Source organism: Chelonia mydas, chromosome 1 (genome assembly GCF_015237465.2).
Source record: "Chelonia mydas isolate rCheMyd1 chromosome 1, rCheMyd1.pri.v2, whole genome shotgun sequence".
Lineage (NCBI taxonomy): Eukaryota > Metazoa > Chordata > Testudines > Cheloniidae > Chelonia > Chelonia mydas.
This window is the reverse complement of record NC_057849.1, coordinates 275,316,774-275,333,407: the sequence shown is the minus strand read 5'-3', so window position 1 is coordinate 275,333,407 and position 16,634 is coordinate 275,316,774. Positions and strand designations below refer to the sequence as shown.

Here is a 16,634-nt window from a genome sequence, read left to right as displayed (position 1 = left end):
TTTTCTGAAAGAACAGCTGAATAAGTCATTTGTTCTAAAATATGGGTCTCCATGTTCCCTCTTACCAAGGAAGTCTACGGTATCATTGTAAAATTGAATGTTATGTTGAATATGTTGCTATGGAAACAAGAGACATGCATAAGGAGCACAGATAGCATGGTGCTACCAATGCCTGGTCTTTGTGAGCTCCTAATTGCCAAATGCTCTGAGTAGCCATTCTCTCAAGAGGTGAATTCTGGATCACCAGATGAGCAAACTCTCAACACATCTAACATTATTAATAAAGTAATACTTGGTTAGTGAAATTGTCATCTACAAATGATTTAGCAAAATAACAGTTAAGTATACCTATCAAAGTAATTACCATTAGTACACCATAATTTAAAATCACTTCAATGGTATTATCAGAACTAAAGAGTCATTGACACAAAATTAGACTGATGTTCAGTTTTATAAATATAAATTGCAACTGTCAGTATGGATTCATTCCTATTATGAACAGTATTGATATATGAAGTTTTATACCTTACCACTGCGTTTTTTGAATACAATGTTATTTAGTTAACATTTTCAACTGCAAAGTATTTATGAAGTTTATTCACTTGTAAAATGTAAAGCCTAAATGTAAATGTCCTGGATAATTCTTTGATTAATTTAGCCTCTTTTTCTGATTGTGGATTATCTGCAAACAGATTGTGATTTCTTTGGATTAGTCATTATTTGAAACTAGTAATAAATATTTTTATTTTTTACTATATGGACCAATCACAATCAGTTTGATATTGAGTATTCAGTACTCAGTGTTATAAATTTGAGCTTTATAAGTTAGTTGTATTTCATCACGTAAGTCATATGATATAGTTTCTCTTCCGTTATTGGATGAATATGACTCCTAAAATCAGTAATAGGACTTGAAAAAAGTTCTCAGAGCTCTGAATCACTGATTGAGGGGTAGCAGAAACACAGGATTAGGGAATTACAGATTATTTAAACCTTTTACTTTCAGGGTCACAGAGAACTTCCTGGAAGCATCATTCCTAGAAAATTAAACTACTGTGAGGTTTAATGGCTGAGTGCAAAGTTAAATTTAATTTTTCTAAATACTTCCACATAAATAATTGTATGCACATGCAAGATCCTTATATGTTCAGGCACATTACTTCTTGAGTGAGGTGTTCTTCAAAGCTAGACTTCTGATAAGTGGTTCTGCCTTGTATAGCACACTCTTGTTAGAGAAGTCTGGGCAGCTGTTTCATTCATATGTGCTGCTCACGTCTATATTTTAAATTTTAGGAAGGATTTTCATTCAAAATCGTACAATGGATCATTCTTTAACTGCACGATTGGTCTGAGGCACTAATAAAACAAACAGGGTAGAATATCAAAGTATTTATCATTATAGGAAAAACTCTATTAATATTTCTGACCAAAATGCACACAGCCTCTTTATAAGTATCTGATTATCCAGTCCCTATGATGACTATCATGCATGTTAGAATCCACACCTCTGATTCAGCAAGGTACTTAAGCATAGGTGTAAGCAGACATATTCATTTCAGTGAGATTACTCATATGCTTAAAGTTATATACTTGCTTAAATAACCTGAGCTCCAGTCATCAAGGTATTTGATATGATATTTTCTGTTATAAAAGGCAATGAGCCTGATTTTCATTTATGCCATAGCCTCTTTACACTGCTCTAGTAGTCTAAAGTGAACATAATTTAATGTAAATGAGAATAAAGACCAATGTCATAGTTCCAAATATATATATATATTTTAATGTTCAGGCATATTGGTTCTCTTTCAACTTCTTTTTGGCTCTTTCTGTTCCTCAAATTTTGCTCCTTTAATTATATTCTATTTGGGACATTGGAAACTAACTTCTGTTGCGGGTCTGGTTAAAGCTGAGGCAGAATTAATAAATTCTAGATGGGGATGTGTACTGTGTACATTGTTTATTTGCAGACCTATAATTCAACTAAGGACACTTAAAGCTTTAGTGATATTGCAATAAATGCCTCCAGTCCAACTGAGATTTAAACATGCTTTAAAAGTGCAACTTTTAAGATTTAAAAGTGCCTCGGAAAACATACTAGCAACCAAAGGGATTACGCTAATTTTTTGGCTGCTATTTTGTATTGACTTTGCTCAAATACGACATCAAAATCAAATGCCAAACTTTTAAAGCTTTCTCAGGGTAGCAAGTAAAAAATGTTGATCACAATAATGTGGTTGAATTTTGAACACCACATGCATGTTCCATAGTTGATCATGGGTTAAGTCCTAACATAAACAGTGGCTAAATTTAAAAAGAATGTAGTATGAATAGTGTTGAACAGCTCATGAAATTTCAGCACACCCCAGTGCAACCCTTGACACAGAAGTCTAGATTTTTTGCATAAAAGACATAAGTAATTATTTTCTGTTATTCTCTTCAGGAGGCTCAGTAAAATACATCGTGCGGTATTCAGCGACAGTTATTGAAAGTATGTATCCAGAATACTGGAGTATAAATAGATTTGTTAAGCAACTCAGTACTGGGTTTACAATGGTGCCAATGGCGCCAAGCTCACACTGGGAAGGGGCCTATTACAGACTCCCCCTAACCTATCCACACAGCTGGGTCTGGCTCCTTGCCCACGGCAGTCCAGCACCCAGGCCTTGCTGCGTCATCAGCTCCCAGCCAGCAGGTTCTGCTCGCTTGTTGGGGGCTCGCCGGTGCCACCCAGAACCTGGGCTCTGCCATGTGGGCTGGGCAGGGTTGCTGGCTGTGGGGCCAGTGAGCTCAGCCGGGCCTGGCAGGCTCTCAAGGGTTGCATCCCAGGGATCTGCCCTGCTCCCCAGCATGGCTCCAGCTCCGAGCGGTGTCTGCTGCACCACCACCTGCTGCCCACCACCCGCCTGTTCCCAGGGGCTGAGCTGCCTGGGACCAGTGCAGAGGTCGGGCCGGCCTCAGCCAGTTGGGGTGTGGGGAAGGGAGCAACACAGGGGTCTTGGCCAGATCCTGCCAGGCTTGTGGGTCCTGAGGGAGCCCACCCTGAGCAGACCCCACTCCTGCTTCAGCCTAGCTGATTGCACCGCTCCCGAGGGGCCAGAGTGATCCCCACCCTGGGGCCAGCTCTGGCTGTGGTGCCGGTTCAGCCCAGCAGACACAATCACCTCCCAGTGGGGCCGGCTAGTGTGGCCGGGGGCAGGGCATGGGGGAGTAGGTCTCTACGGGGTCGAAGGGGGGGCACTCAGCCTTGAGGGGACAGGAGGCGCTCGGCAGTGTGGGAGGTTTGTGTGTTTTAGGTTGCTAGGCAGTGGAGGGGCCTGTGGGGAAGTGCTGGGCAGTGGGGGAGGTCTGTGTGTGTTGGGATGCAGTGCAGTTGTGGTGGTGGGGCTGTGGGGGGGGGTGGCAGAGAGGGACATGTGTGTGTGTGGGTTTTTTCAACCATTCTCATTCTCCAAATTCCTCTTCCATTCACTCAGCCAGTGACTCTCTCCACTCTGCTTTCTCTCTCAGGTCTGCCTTTTTCATCTATTTCTCCCACCACAAGGTCTCTACCAACAACTCCCAATCCTAGCCTTATCCCCAACTTTTATATTCTCTGCTAAGTGCCTCTGCTGAAAGTCCCATGACCACACAGACATCCAAATTCCTTCTCTCTTTCAGTTCTGATATTTTCTTCATCAAGCCACACTACTACTCCACAAATATTGATCCCAACTGTCTTTGCCATAAAACCACCTAAGCTCCCGCACCTCTCTCTCTTCACAGAGGATCTTGTCAAGCTCTTCAAAAATAAAGTTGATTAAATCTAACCTGATCTCCCCTTCTCCCTCCACCTCCTCTCCTGTCCCAAACAGTGATATTTCTCTTGTACTCTAAACCATCCCCCTGCCTCAGTCACCTCTCTCCTCCTGCCTCCCTTGTCCTCTCCTTCACACTTTTCCTCAGCCTTTCACTCTCTTCAGGCTCTTTCTCTTCTTAATGCATACTAATTTCTCACATCCATTAAAAACTTTGCTCTCACCTGTCCCTGTAACTTTCACTTTATTTTTCTTCATCTCTCAACTCATTGAGTATGCTGTTTACAACTGCTGCCTCAATACAATACATTACCGCCTGATGTGGCTGGGTGGAGGAAGGGGGATGATGACTATCCCAGACTGGATTAAGACTGGGACCCCCAGACCACTCCCTGAAAATACCAGAGGGAGAAACATATCTGACAGACTACTCCCTTGAAGATGTTGAATTCCAGTCGGCCTGCATCACCTCCAAAAAATAAATATCGCGTATGGGGAAGAAGGGGTCATGTTGGAGGGGAGGATCATGAAGTCTTCTATAAAGGTTTGTGCAGATATTCACAGAGACTAAAGCTTTGTCTTCACAGCAGATTTAACTTGGGGTCTATCATAGATTTTCCCCATAGGGCAGATCCTGAGACAGTTGTTAACACATGTGGCTACCCTGAGATAACTGCAGTGAAAAGAGGAAATCACAACAACTGAGATATGATGCAAAAAGAAAAGGAGTACTTGTGGCACCTTAGGGACTAACCAATTTATTTGAGCATAAGCTTTCGTGAGCTACAGCTCACTTCATCTCACGAAAGCTTATGCTCAGATAAATTAGTTAGTCTCTAAGGTGCCACAAGTACTCCTTTTCTTTTTGCGAATACAGACTAACACGGCTGTTACTCTGAAACCTGAGATATGATGGTCCTCCAATCCATCCCAGAAGGCCCCTGGGCCAGGAGCGGATTTACCATGAAACAAACAATGCAGTGGCCCCCAAAATGCAGGACAAATCTCATCTGACAACCTGCCCCTGAGTCCTGGCCGGCGGCACAGCAGGACTCAGACAGGCAGGCTGCCTGCATTCCATGGCCGGTGGCCCCATGCCACTCCTGGAAGCAGCCAGCTGCTGGCACGTCTCTGCACACCCTGGGCAGCACATGGAGACCTGCTGCCCCTTTCCCCGCAAGAGGCTCATAGAGACGTGCCAGCAGCAGGGCTACGGCAGCTCTCTGTCTGCTCTGCCTCCCTCCCTCCGTGCCGCTCCTGGAAGCAGCAAGCATGTCCCTGCGGCTCCTGGGTGTGTGTGTGTCTCTCCGTGCTGCCTCTGCCCCGAGTGCCGACGCTGCAGCTCCTATTGGCCAGGAACTGTAATGTAGTGCCCATCTTTAAAAAAGGGAAGAAGGAGAATCCTGGGAACTACAGGCCAGTCAGCCTCACCTCAGTACCTGGAAAAATCATGGAGCAGGTCCTCAAAGAATCAATTCTGAAGCACTTAGAGGAGAGGAAAATGATCAGGAACAGTCAGCATGGATTCACCAAGGGCAAGTCATGCCTGACTCATCTAATTGACTTCTATGACGAGATAACTGGCTCTGTGGATGAAGGGAAAGCAGTGGACGTGTTGTTCCTTGACTTTAGCAAAGCTTTTGACACTGTCTCCCACAGTATTCTTGCCAGCAAGTTAAAGAAGTATGGGCTGGATGAATGGACTATAAGGTGGATAGAAAGCTGGCTAGATTGTCAGGCTCAATGGGTAGTGATCAATGGTTCCATGTCTAGTTGGCAGCCGGTATCAAGTGGAGTGCCCCAAGGGTCGGTCCTGGGGCCGGTTTTGTTCAATATCTTCATAAATGATCTGGAGGATGGTGTGGATTGCACCCTCAGCAAGTTTGCAGATGACACTAAACTGGGAGGACAGGTAAATACGCTGGAGGGTAGGGATAGGATACAGAGGGACCTAGACAAATTGGAGGATTGGGCCAAAAGAAATCTGATGAAGTTCAACAAGGACAAGTGCAGAGTCCTGCACTTACGACGGAAGAATCCAATGCACCGCTACAGACTAGGGACCGAATGGCTAGGCAGCAGTTCTGCAGAAAACGACCTAGGGGTTACAGTGGACGAGAAGCTGGATATGAGTTAACAGTGTGCCCTTGTTGCCAAGAAGGCCAATGGCATTTTGGGATGTATAAGTAGGGGCACTGCCAGCAGATCGAGGGACGTGATCATTCCCCTCGATTCGACATTGGTGAGGCCTCATCTGGAGTACTGTGTCCAGTTTTGGGCCCCACACTACAAGAAGGATGTGGAAAAATTGGAAAGAGTCCAGCAGAGGGCAACAAAAATGATTAGGGGACTGGAACACATGAGTTATGAGGAGAGGCTGAGGGAACTGGGGATGTTTAGTCTGCGGAAGAGAAGAATGAGGGGGGATTTGATAGCTGCTTTCAACTACCTGAAAGGGGGTTCCAAAGAGGATGGCTCTAGACTGTTCTCATTGATAGCAGATGACAGAACAAGGAGTAATGGTCTCAAGTTGCAGTGGGAGAGATTTAGGTTGGATATTAGGAAAAACTTTTTCACTAGGAGGGTGGTGAAACACTGGAATGCTTTACCTAGGGAGGTGGTGGAATCTCCTTCCTTAGAAGTTTTTAAGGTCAGGCTTGACAAAGCCCTGGCTGGGATGATTTAATTGGGGATTGGTCCTGCTTTGAGCAGGGGGTTGGACTAGATAACCTCCTGCCGTCCCTTCCAACCCTGATATTCTATGATTCTATGATTCACCAACCAAACACCCAGGAAAGAATTCTCTGTAGTAACTCAGATCCCACCCCGTCTAACATCCCATCACAGGCCATTGGGCATATTTACTGCTAATAGTCAAAGATCAATTAATTGCCAAAATTAGGCTATCCCACATACCATCCCCTCCATAAACTTATCAAGCTTAGTCTTGAAGCCAGATAAGTCTTTTGCCCCCACTGCTCCCCTTGGAAGGCTGTTCCAGAACTTCACTCCTCTGATGGTTAGAAATCTTCACCTAATTTTAAGTCTAAACTTCCTGCTAGCCAGTTTATATCCATTTGTTCTTGTGTCCACATTGATACTGAGCTTAAATAATTCCTCTCCCTCCCTGGTATTTATCCCTCTGATATATTTATAGAGAGCTATGATATCTCTTCCTATTGCTTATACTATAGGAGGAGGATGAAGGAAAAAAAGAATGAAAAATGTGGGGGTGCGGGAGATAAGAGAGAATTTCTCTTTCTTGGCTGGGTCCTTACGGGGGAGGGAGGAGGGCAAAAATGAAGCTGCACACAAGGCCCCACTAACTCTAAATCCACCACTGCCCTGGGCACCTATTCCTGTGATCTGTCTTGATAGCTACCTGCACTCTAACCCCTGGCCGGTAGTGGACTATCAATCTGACTTTGCTTAGGATCCTATTTGCAGCTTACCGGCCTGCAATTTCTCCAACTTCATGCATTGACAGTGTTCGATACAACAGAATGATGGCCGCTATCAAGCCCCTGGAACAGTGGAACTCTTATTTAGATTACTCAGTCCAAATATCTTTGAAGAGTTTCTCTCTGGACAAAAAACTTGGATGAAGGCCATTTTGGATGAAACGTCCATTCTGTTCATGGTCCTCTAATCACACCAAATAAAAAATTGTGAAAAAGGCACACGAAAATGTATGTCTTAGTATGTTTATGATCAGAATAATGACTATATTGCACTGAAGTATACTGAGTATCCTGCATGACTGAGATGAGATATTCTTCTCACAACATTAAGTGTTTGTTCAGGAAAAAAAATGGTGGCAACAAAAGACATGCTTGAGGATGAAGAAAAACTACTGATGCCTAAAATATTGGAGAATTTATAAAAGAAAATTTCATCTTAAATATAAAGCAATATTCTGCTAAGGGCATTAAAATGTCAGGTCATCTGCTGAATAAATCACAGGCGGACAACTTAAAGCAGAGAAGGGTGCCTCGGTCACGTGTACCATAATTTTTACAAAATGCTGTAATGTTTGTTCGTTATTTTACGCAGCTTCCTTTTTGTTGAATCTTCTTTTTTCCAGCAATTCCCAGTTCTCTTTCAGATTCCCAACCCATATGCCTAAAGTGGACAGCACAAAATCTTGATTATTGAATACTGATTTTGTCCTAATGAGGTAAAAGAAATTATATTCTATTTCCTTCTTGACTAAATTACACAACGGTCAGGATAACCCTATAAGCCACCCAGGCACTGAATCATAGAATCATAGAATATCAGGGTCGGAAGGGACCTCAGGAGGTCATCTAGTCCAACCCCCTGCTCAGAACAGGACCGATCCCCAATTAAATCATCCCAGCCAGGGCTTTGTCAAGCCTGACCTTAAAAACTTCTAAGGAAGGAGATTCCACCACCTCCCTAGGTAACGCATTCCAGTGTTTCACCACCCTCCTAGTGAAAAAGTTTTTCCTAATATCCAACCTAAATCTCCCCCACTGCAACTTGAGACCATTACTCCTTGTTCTGTCATCTGCTATCAATGAGAACAGTCTAGATCCATCCTCTTTGGAACCCCCTTTCAGGTAGTTGAAAGCAGCTATCAAATCCCCCTCATTCTTCTCTTCCGTAGACTAAACATCCCCAATTCCCTCAGCCTTTCCTCATAACTCATGTGTTCCAGTCCCCTAATCATTTTTGTTGCCCTCTGCTGGACTCTTTCCAATTTTTCCACATCCTTCTTGTAGTGTGGGGCCCAAAACTGGACACAGTACTCCAGATGAGGCCTCACCAATGTCGAATAGAGGGGAACGATTATGTCCCTCGATCTGCTGGCAACGCCCCTACTTATAGATCCCAAAATGCCATTGGCCTTCTTGGCTACAAGGGCACACTGTTAACTCATATCCAGCTTCTCGTCCACTGTAACCCCTAGGTCGTTTTCTGCAGAACTGCTGCCGAGCCATTCGGTCCCTAGTCTGTAGCGGTGCATTGGATTCTCCCGTCGTAAGTGCAGGACTCTGCACTTGTCCTTGTTGAACCTCATCAGATTTCTTTTGGCCCAATCCTCCAATTTGTCTAGGTCCCTCTGTATCCTATCCCTACCCTCCAGCGTATCTACCTCTCCTCCCAGTTTAGTGTCATCTGCAAACTTGCTGAGGGTGCAATCCACACCATCCTCCAGATCATTTATGAAGATATTGAACAAAACCTGATAAAGACCCGATAAAAAGGAACAAATACAAAGTCTTTTTTAGAATTCTGTTAAAATATGAAACTTAGTTGCCAAATAAAATTAGTACAGTGTTCTGTAGTGACAGAGAAAGGAAAATTCAAATAAATCAAAATGATGTGTAACATACTGTGCTGTATGGAGTTTTTCATTTTCATCCGACTATAAATATGAAGGATTAAAGATTTTATGAGAATTACAACATGTCCTAATGAAGTTGAAAATACTTTGAACTACACTATAGCATTAACTGCATGCACATCTGCAAAATGTGGTAGAGAGCAATACATGAATTTTGCATAATTTAAAACATACTTTTGTCTTATTGTTTTTCTTCACGAAAGCTGTTGTACAATAAATTGTTAACAGAGAAACCAGACTGTCTTTGGTCCCTTTAGGGCTTTATATTTTTCCTTGTGATTTATCAATTGTAGTCCACAAAGAATCAATTAAAGAAAATCAGTATTCAAGATGGCTTTGTTTATGTCACACACCACTAATCCCAAAAGCCAGTAAGAAAATTTTTGTAATTTTGTGTCATTTATTGTGGTGAAAATGATTATTGTGTCTCTCCTAATTAATGTGGTGTAAAAACGTTATGGAAAAATGATTTACTAGCTTGATTTTTTTGAGTTAAAGGGGAAATGTTTATTTATTTGAAAGCTAAATGGGTTAACAAATTTGTTGGAAATCTATGACATCTTTTTAAACATAATGTAATCTAAAGTAAGAGTAGTTACTGCACCTGCCATAAAGACTGTGAGAAATACAGTCAACGCATGTGGTATATCAAATTATATCAATGGCATTAATAAAGCCAGGGTAATATTACTTATATTACATAATTAACATTTGCTTACCGTGCATCTACACAGCATATTTTCCCCGCATTTCTTATGAGGTTGAAATGAAGTCCTTTTTTGTTATGGTTGTTGTAGGGAGGAATACAGAATGTATTAAACCAAAGTTAAACCAAACATTTCTGAAATGAACCTATTTCTCAGTGCAGTACCTTCGTCAGTGCTGCAATTCTCTGAGCCAGTTCAGCCTCCACTTCAGGCAAGGTCTCAGCCTTCCGCATTGTCTGTTGCAGCTTCTGTTCAGCGAGCTCAAGACGTTCTTGCAGCTGTCTGTTTTTTTCTTCCATCTGAAACCCAGAGATGAAAACAGAAAATATAAAAAGGCAGAATTAAGAAATGACTGCAATTCTGAGGCGGGCACTCCAACTGGGTTCAGACACAGATACTCTCCAGCTTGCAAGAGAGTTTGTGAAAAGGATTAATTCAAGTAAGGAACTGTGCGGGCCTTTTACTCTATGACTGATATGAGGACTAAGGATATCATATCAAGGCCAAGTAAAGAAGTTGCAATCTGTAAAGTATGAAGATGAACAAACATTCCTTTCCCTCTGATCTGTGCGCTATTAGCGCCAGCCAAAGGAAAACAGACAGCGCTTGTGCCAGTAAAATCAGAGTTTTGAAAGCCACAGATACAAACATCGTCTCTACTGCAAAACCGAGAGCATAAGAGACTGGGGAGAAATACATGTTTTAGAAGGATACATTTGCTAAAAAATTGTTGAAACAAATTGATGCCAATAACATACCACTAGTGTGATGATGAAATCAGCACTGGTTACACATCCAAGGACATCCATTATCAGTTCCTGGCAGCTATTTGCCTAATGCTGCACAGTTAATTTTTTGTTGTGAATTTACAGTTAAATCTTGTTTTATGTAAATGGAATTACTGAACCTTTGATAATCAATGAAAGAGAAGTACAGAGAGGGAAAAAAAGGGTGGGCCTTTCAGTTTTCTTTTGATAAGTAGGGCATTTCCTGCCCTATGAAACATACAAAATGAATATGATTTCACTTAGTATTAATTGTCCCCTTCCAATGAACTTAGGGTGGGACTAACAAGAGCATGTTGTAAATATTGTAATCTTTTGTAGTGGTATTCTAATCCTCTGACTGGTAATAAGGTTTAAAATGTATTTTGTTGATGTTGCAATGCTGCAAATGTATTGTAAGCCTGCTTTTATGTAGCACAATTATCAGTACTTACTATTCTCTGTAGGCAATTTATGCATATTGTAAAACTACTTAAATTGCTAATAAAAAACTAACAGCTGATATAGGTATCTTGCGCTTTCATCTATTGTTCTTACGGTTAAAGAGGAAAATTAATGACAGTCTTCAAGCAACTTTCAAAATAGAACCCAAAAAGTTTTGGTTTTGATCTTTTCATTCTCATTAATTAACATAAATATTTTTATTTTAATGGGGTTTCACTCAATTAGAGAACAATTTAATTATCAAGGTATTCTCAAAGTGCCTTATGATGGGGGGAGCTCTTTTTTTTCTTTTGCATTATATACCGTTTACAGATAAGACATTTGAAAAATTAAAGAATAAACCTTTGTTGTCTATTAAGGGAGAGAAAGAAACTCACTTCTCCAAAATTTAAACAATATACATAGTTCTGCATTACAGTTTTCTATCCATATCGTAATCCTTACCTGAAACTATAAGCAATGTCCTCCATTCACCTGATCCATTGGTCAGACAAAGGACTTGATTCTCTGTTGCCCTATGGCCCCTTTTATAGCACTACGGCTGTGTAAATGGGCTTTAAAGGTAGCAGATCTCTCTTGTACCTCATTTTCCACCCTAGCATGGCTAGTTGAATAGTTCTGGGGGGAGAGATAGCTCAGTGGTTTGAGCATTGGCCTGCTAAACCCAGGGTTGTGAGTTCAATCCTTGAGGGGGCCATTTAGGGATCTGGGGCAAAAATTGGGGATTGGCCCTGCTTCAAGCAGGGGGTTGGACTAGATGACCTCCTGAGGTCCCTTCCAACCCTAACCCTCTGTGATTCTAAGCCAGCCACCATTACAGAATCTGATGTGCTGGGAATTCCCAGGAGAACAAGGATTGGGGCAGAGCTTCACTGTACCAACTGACTTTCATCTGCTGAAGCATATGTAAGAGCAACTCTGAGGCTGCTCTAATTTATACCGGAAGGCAATGTCATTTTTGCCCCCACCCCTTCCCCAACCACCCTATGCAGTGTGTATTTCAGCCACAAAGGAGAATCAGAGCCAAAGTTTTTGTTGTTTCACAAGCTTAATCACAAATGACCTAGTTGGCACATAACTAGGATTATTCTGTCAAACTCAAATCACTTTGGGTTTGACAGACTACAACCAGAAGCAATTTGAGGGTTCTGGTACTCAAAAGTACTTGTGCCCGCTCTCCTGTATAGCACCCGATGACAACAAATATTGATATATAATAATTAATAATGCCTCACAGCACCCCTGTGAGGTATCTACACAAATTTTACAGAAATTTAAATCCTGTGCCTGTGAGGTTAAAACCAACTAACTCAAGGTTGTACTGAGCCAGCGAAAGAATCAGGAATAGAACCTGTAAGTTCTGACTTCCAGTCTCCTGACTGAACTAGTAGAAAACTTCCCTTCCTATAGGATAAACAAACTCTAAGGATTCTAAAAGCTTTTTTTTAGCTCTAGAATCCATAAATTCGAATAAGTTCTAGATGATGGGCTTTGGAGTCCCCTATTTCAACTGTGGACTTCAGGTTTTGCAACAATCGCAGAAAAAAATATGACATGAAAGAAAACTATCTCATCCTTGTAAACCTTTTTAAAAAGAAGATACATGGATGACACAATTATCTGTGTAATCCATGCATTATTAAAATATTTTCATTTATTAAAACCCATTTTCTGCAAATGACCAGTATTTGGTGGAATAATCTTTCTTTTAAAATATATCATTTTTATTCACATTTATGTGACCAACAATATCCAAGTAAACATGGGGAACAAACTGATCATTGTTTGCTTAGCTCATGTGATTTGATGTGCACTGGTGCAGGACACCACAGGGATACAGAACTCAGCACAGATACCTCACAGAGCTGAGTGGACAAATTGGTTTTGCTATTTACGATTCTGGTAGCTAATGTGAACCTTACAGACTTTGACCTGACTGATTTTCTTAAAGGCAATTTTGTCCATGCTCTGTTATGGTTGATTTAGAATGAGAAACTTGGCCTACTTTAATAGAAACCTCCTACCACAACTTCAGGACTCTTTTTTTTTCTTTCGTGTTAACTTTAAATCTGCATGAAGAGAGCTGCTCCGCAGATACTGAACCTGACGCAAGATGGCCTCCTTATTTGCCAGTTCATTTTCCAGTTTATCATTCATGTCATGTATGGAGGTGGATTCCCTCTGTGCACTGAGATACCGCTTCTCAAGGGTAGTGATTCTTTCTTCCATATCTTCTTTCTGTGCCATAGCCTAAAATGAAAAAAACATGGATTTCAAATGTCATTTAGTTTAGATGTCTGCTTAATGTTCGTGTTAACAGTAGACAGAGCTGCAAAAAATATGCAGAGGAAGTGATTTTCCTATTTTCTGTAGGGAGCATTTTTTCCCCTTTGGATTAATATGTCTTCATATAAATAAACCACCTAAAAATATCTATAGCAGAATTTAATGCCACCCAATAACATAGTTAAATATATAGTTCAGAAAAACATTCAGAGAAAACTGAAGATTTCTCAACTTGTCTTTTTTTTCCTAGTTATCTGCATTTTGGTATGTGTGATACATATAACAAAGAACCCAACATCAGCTTGCTTACTTTTTAAATAACTGCAGACATGAAGACAAAGGAAAAGAATCCACTTCATATATCAAATCTGAACATCTGTAGCAGTACTATAAAAGTTATATGCCGCTGATCAAGAAAGCTGATGTGCTTTAATATATTGTAAGTCTATTACAAGAGGAGGTGATAAAGGCCAATACTGAAATCCACAGCACCGGGGTCCAGAACTGGCTAACTTGACTCACTGTGAATCCAAACCCTTTCCTACTGCGAGTATTTAGTGTTATCAATCAAACCTAATTCTTTAATTTGCCAGGAGAAGAGTGTGTGTGGGAGGTCATAAATACTAAGGCTGCATGAACCCTTCAGAATCAGTAGAGATATTGTTTGCAAATGGAGTCCTGTAGATTAAGTTCATAAAGGCTGGCATTGAGCTAATCCCTGCATATTTACATGAAGGTTTGAGTTGAATGAATTCAAATCTCCAAATGGAACCTCATTTCTTCTACAGTCAAGCTCTTTCTACCACAAGACACATCTCCCACCCACAGGCTTGTCTCCTTGTCTCCTCTCTGATGTATACAGAGAAAGGGAAGGTAGGGAATATACCATCCCAGTGAGCCTCCCACAATCAGAGTCCAGCAGAAGGGGCCTGGAGCCAGGACTCCAACAATTTCCTTGGGGGGCACTCCTAAAAAGGTCTTCTGAAAGACAGGCTGCAGCCCACACATACCAAACAACTGCGATTATTGAAAAAAAAGAAAGGTGTGATTGAGCATAAGGAATGAGAAACATGCCACAAACCCTAACATGCAGTTACAAGAAAACCTCAGGAGCTGTGTAGCTATTGTTCTGTAACCACAGTGATTAAGGTAGACTCATCTCCTGTACTCAGTAAAGCCAATGGCTGGTAGCTGAACCAGGATGTTTGCTGTTTCAGCTGCTCTCTGATGCATGTACTGTAAGATCTTTGGGACATGGACTATAATTTACTGTATTATACAGTGCCTAGCACAATGGAGCTCCGACCCTGGCTAAGGCATCTAGGTGAAACTGCAATGTAAGTGAAATAATAACTGAATAAACAAATAAATAAATAATACAGTACAATCCCGTTTATCCAAAACCCTATTACCCAGACCTCTTTGCATTATCTGAATTCCTTCCTTGTCCCCGGAGCACAGACTGCTGGCCAAGACTCTGCTCTGCCCCACCAGGCCTGCAGCGTCCCACCAGCACCTTGCGCCTGCTGAGATCAGGTGTCACTGGCCTTGCAGCAGCCCTGGGAGCCCTCTGCAGCCCCGCTGTCACAAGAGAGAGTGAGTGGGCAGAGCAGAGACTCCTGGCCAGGTCTGCGAGGAGGAGGATGAGCCCCCGGCAGCAGGGGCGGCCATCCTACCAACTGAATGGGTCCCACGCTCGATTATTGGAACAAAATCAGCGTGACCCCCCCCACACATGCTATTCAGAAAGTCGGGAGTACACTGTACTCTTTCGAAGATCCTTTCAGGTTTGAATAGGCAATAGTCTGTAGTAGGTGACTTCCTTAAAGAGCCATTTGGGTAGAGAAAAAATAGCCTCTGATGCTCCTCCTCAAAGATGAGGAAGTGTGGAGGGGACACAGAAAGGAAAGGAGCAGAAGGGAGTCAGAACTAGAGCTGACTAGAAGACGACAATTCCATTTTGTGGCAAATTTTGTGGTTTTGAAATTTGTTTTTGTTCTGCATTTGGGTGTGTATGCGGGTGGCCATTAGGGAACTGGCATGGGATGTGGGAGTGACAAGTTGAAGTCCCTTCTCTGCCTGAGTGGGAATGGAAAACTCCACTGTAAATTAGGTAGAAGAGAGTTTTAATCTCAGATTGCTTTGAATGAGGGAGCCTTGAAACTGGGTCGCCCACATCATGGGCCAGCACCCTAGCCATTGCTCTAGCTCATTTCATGCAAGGTTTTGACTTTGACAAAACATCATATTTCACCAAAATTTAATTTAGTTGTAAATATAGTTGTTGTGCCATGAACTGTTTTTCTGATTCAAACATTTTGACCAACTCTAACAGGGCCATTGTGTTTGCCAGGAATATCCTGGGGAGACAAAGGGACCTGTTGTGGGCAACCCAGTTAGGGCAAAAGACTCAGATGTCAACAATTCTGATTTTATTGACATCTTTGTGATATTTGTTCTTTTCCTCAAGTCCCAGCTATTGCAGTTGTGTAAATACTTGAGAATCTGAAGGTTTTTTAAAAAAATAAGTTTCTAGTCCTTATGTTTGCTGAGAAAAACATGAAAATATGAAGCATAAAAGCAGGGAAAAACAAGACGACAAATAAAAAGAACCAAGCTGTACAACATGGTTTTAAAATACCATGATTTCTAAGTCAGTCTGATGATTTTGGGGAGGCTGACTCAAGAGTTTTAAATGCTCAGGGTTGGCAATACTGGAAGAGAAGCCTTGCAAGAAGGAAGAAGCTGCTGCTGAAATCATTTTCCCTGCAGGTTCACTGGGATGTTGCCCGCTCATGCCAACCCTCACACTGAGCACTTCTTTAAGGCACCTCCGACAGCTGCTTCCTTTCTCTTACTACCCACTGACAACTGATGGCATTTTCAAAGCAAAGCATAAAGGGGCCTGTGAAGAGATTGCTTTCTTGTCATCTAAAGAGAGGAGCAAACGGATAATACAGAGTGAGAAGGGCAATGCTGATGCAGGAAGTAATGGGATAGAATAATAATGTTCCACATTTTGTATTTCAAAACAGTTATTCTCTTTGAAGCAAAATATGTTGACCACTAAAGAGTGGAATCCCTTGATATTTGATTTTGCCTTTTATTCATTGGCTTCACTGATTCACATAACAGAACTGATTTTCAAGCTGCAGGTACAACGTCTACATTTATGCTAGATGTTCAAAAGTCAAAAAGAAACAGCTTCTCTCTATCAACTATGAATGCTAAAACAGTTTCTATAAAT

At 41.6% G+C, this 16,634-nt stretch overlaps 1 protein-coding gene across 5 annotated transcripts in view; it reads right to left on the bottom strand.

Moving 5' to 3' along the window:
- Window positions 1–16,634, bottom strand: part of PPFIA2 (PTPRF interacting protein alpha 2) — a 610,761-nt gene that overhangs the window by 113,852 nt on the left and 480,275 nt on the right. For all 5 annotated transcript variants that reach the window (XM_043547102.1, XM_043547080.1, XM_043547089.1 and 2 more), the window contains 2 exons: window positions 13,205–13,351; window positions 10,037–10,171 (listed from right to left, as the gene is read on the bottom strand). In XM_043547102.1, the coding sequence (XP_043403037.1) occupies window positions 10,037–10,171; window positions 13,205–13,351 (282 nt within the window). The remainder of the gene's footprint in view (window positions 1–10,036; window positions 10,172–13,204; window positions 13,352–16,634) is intronic.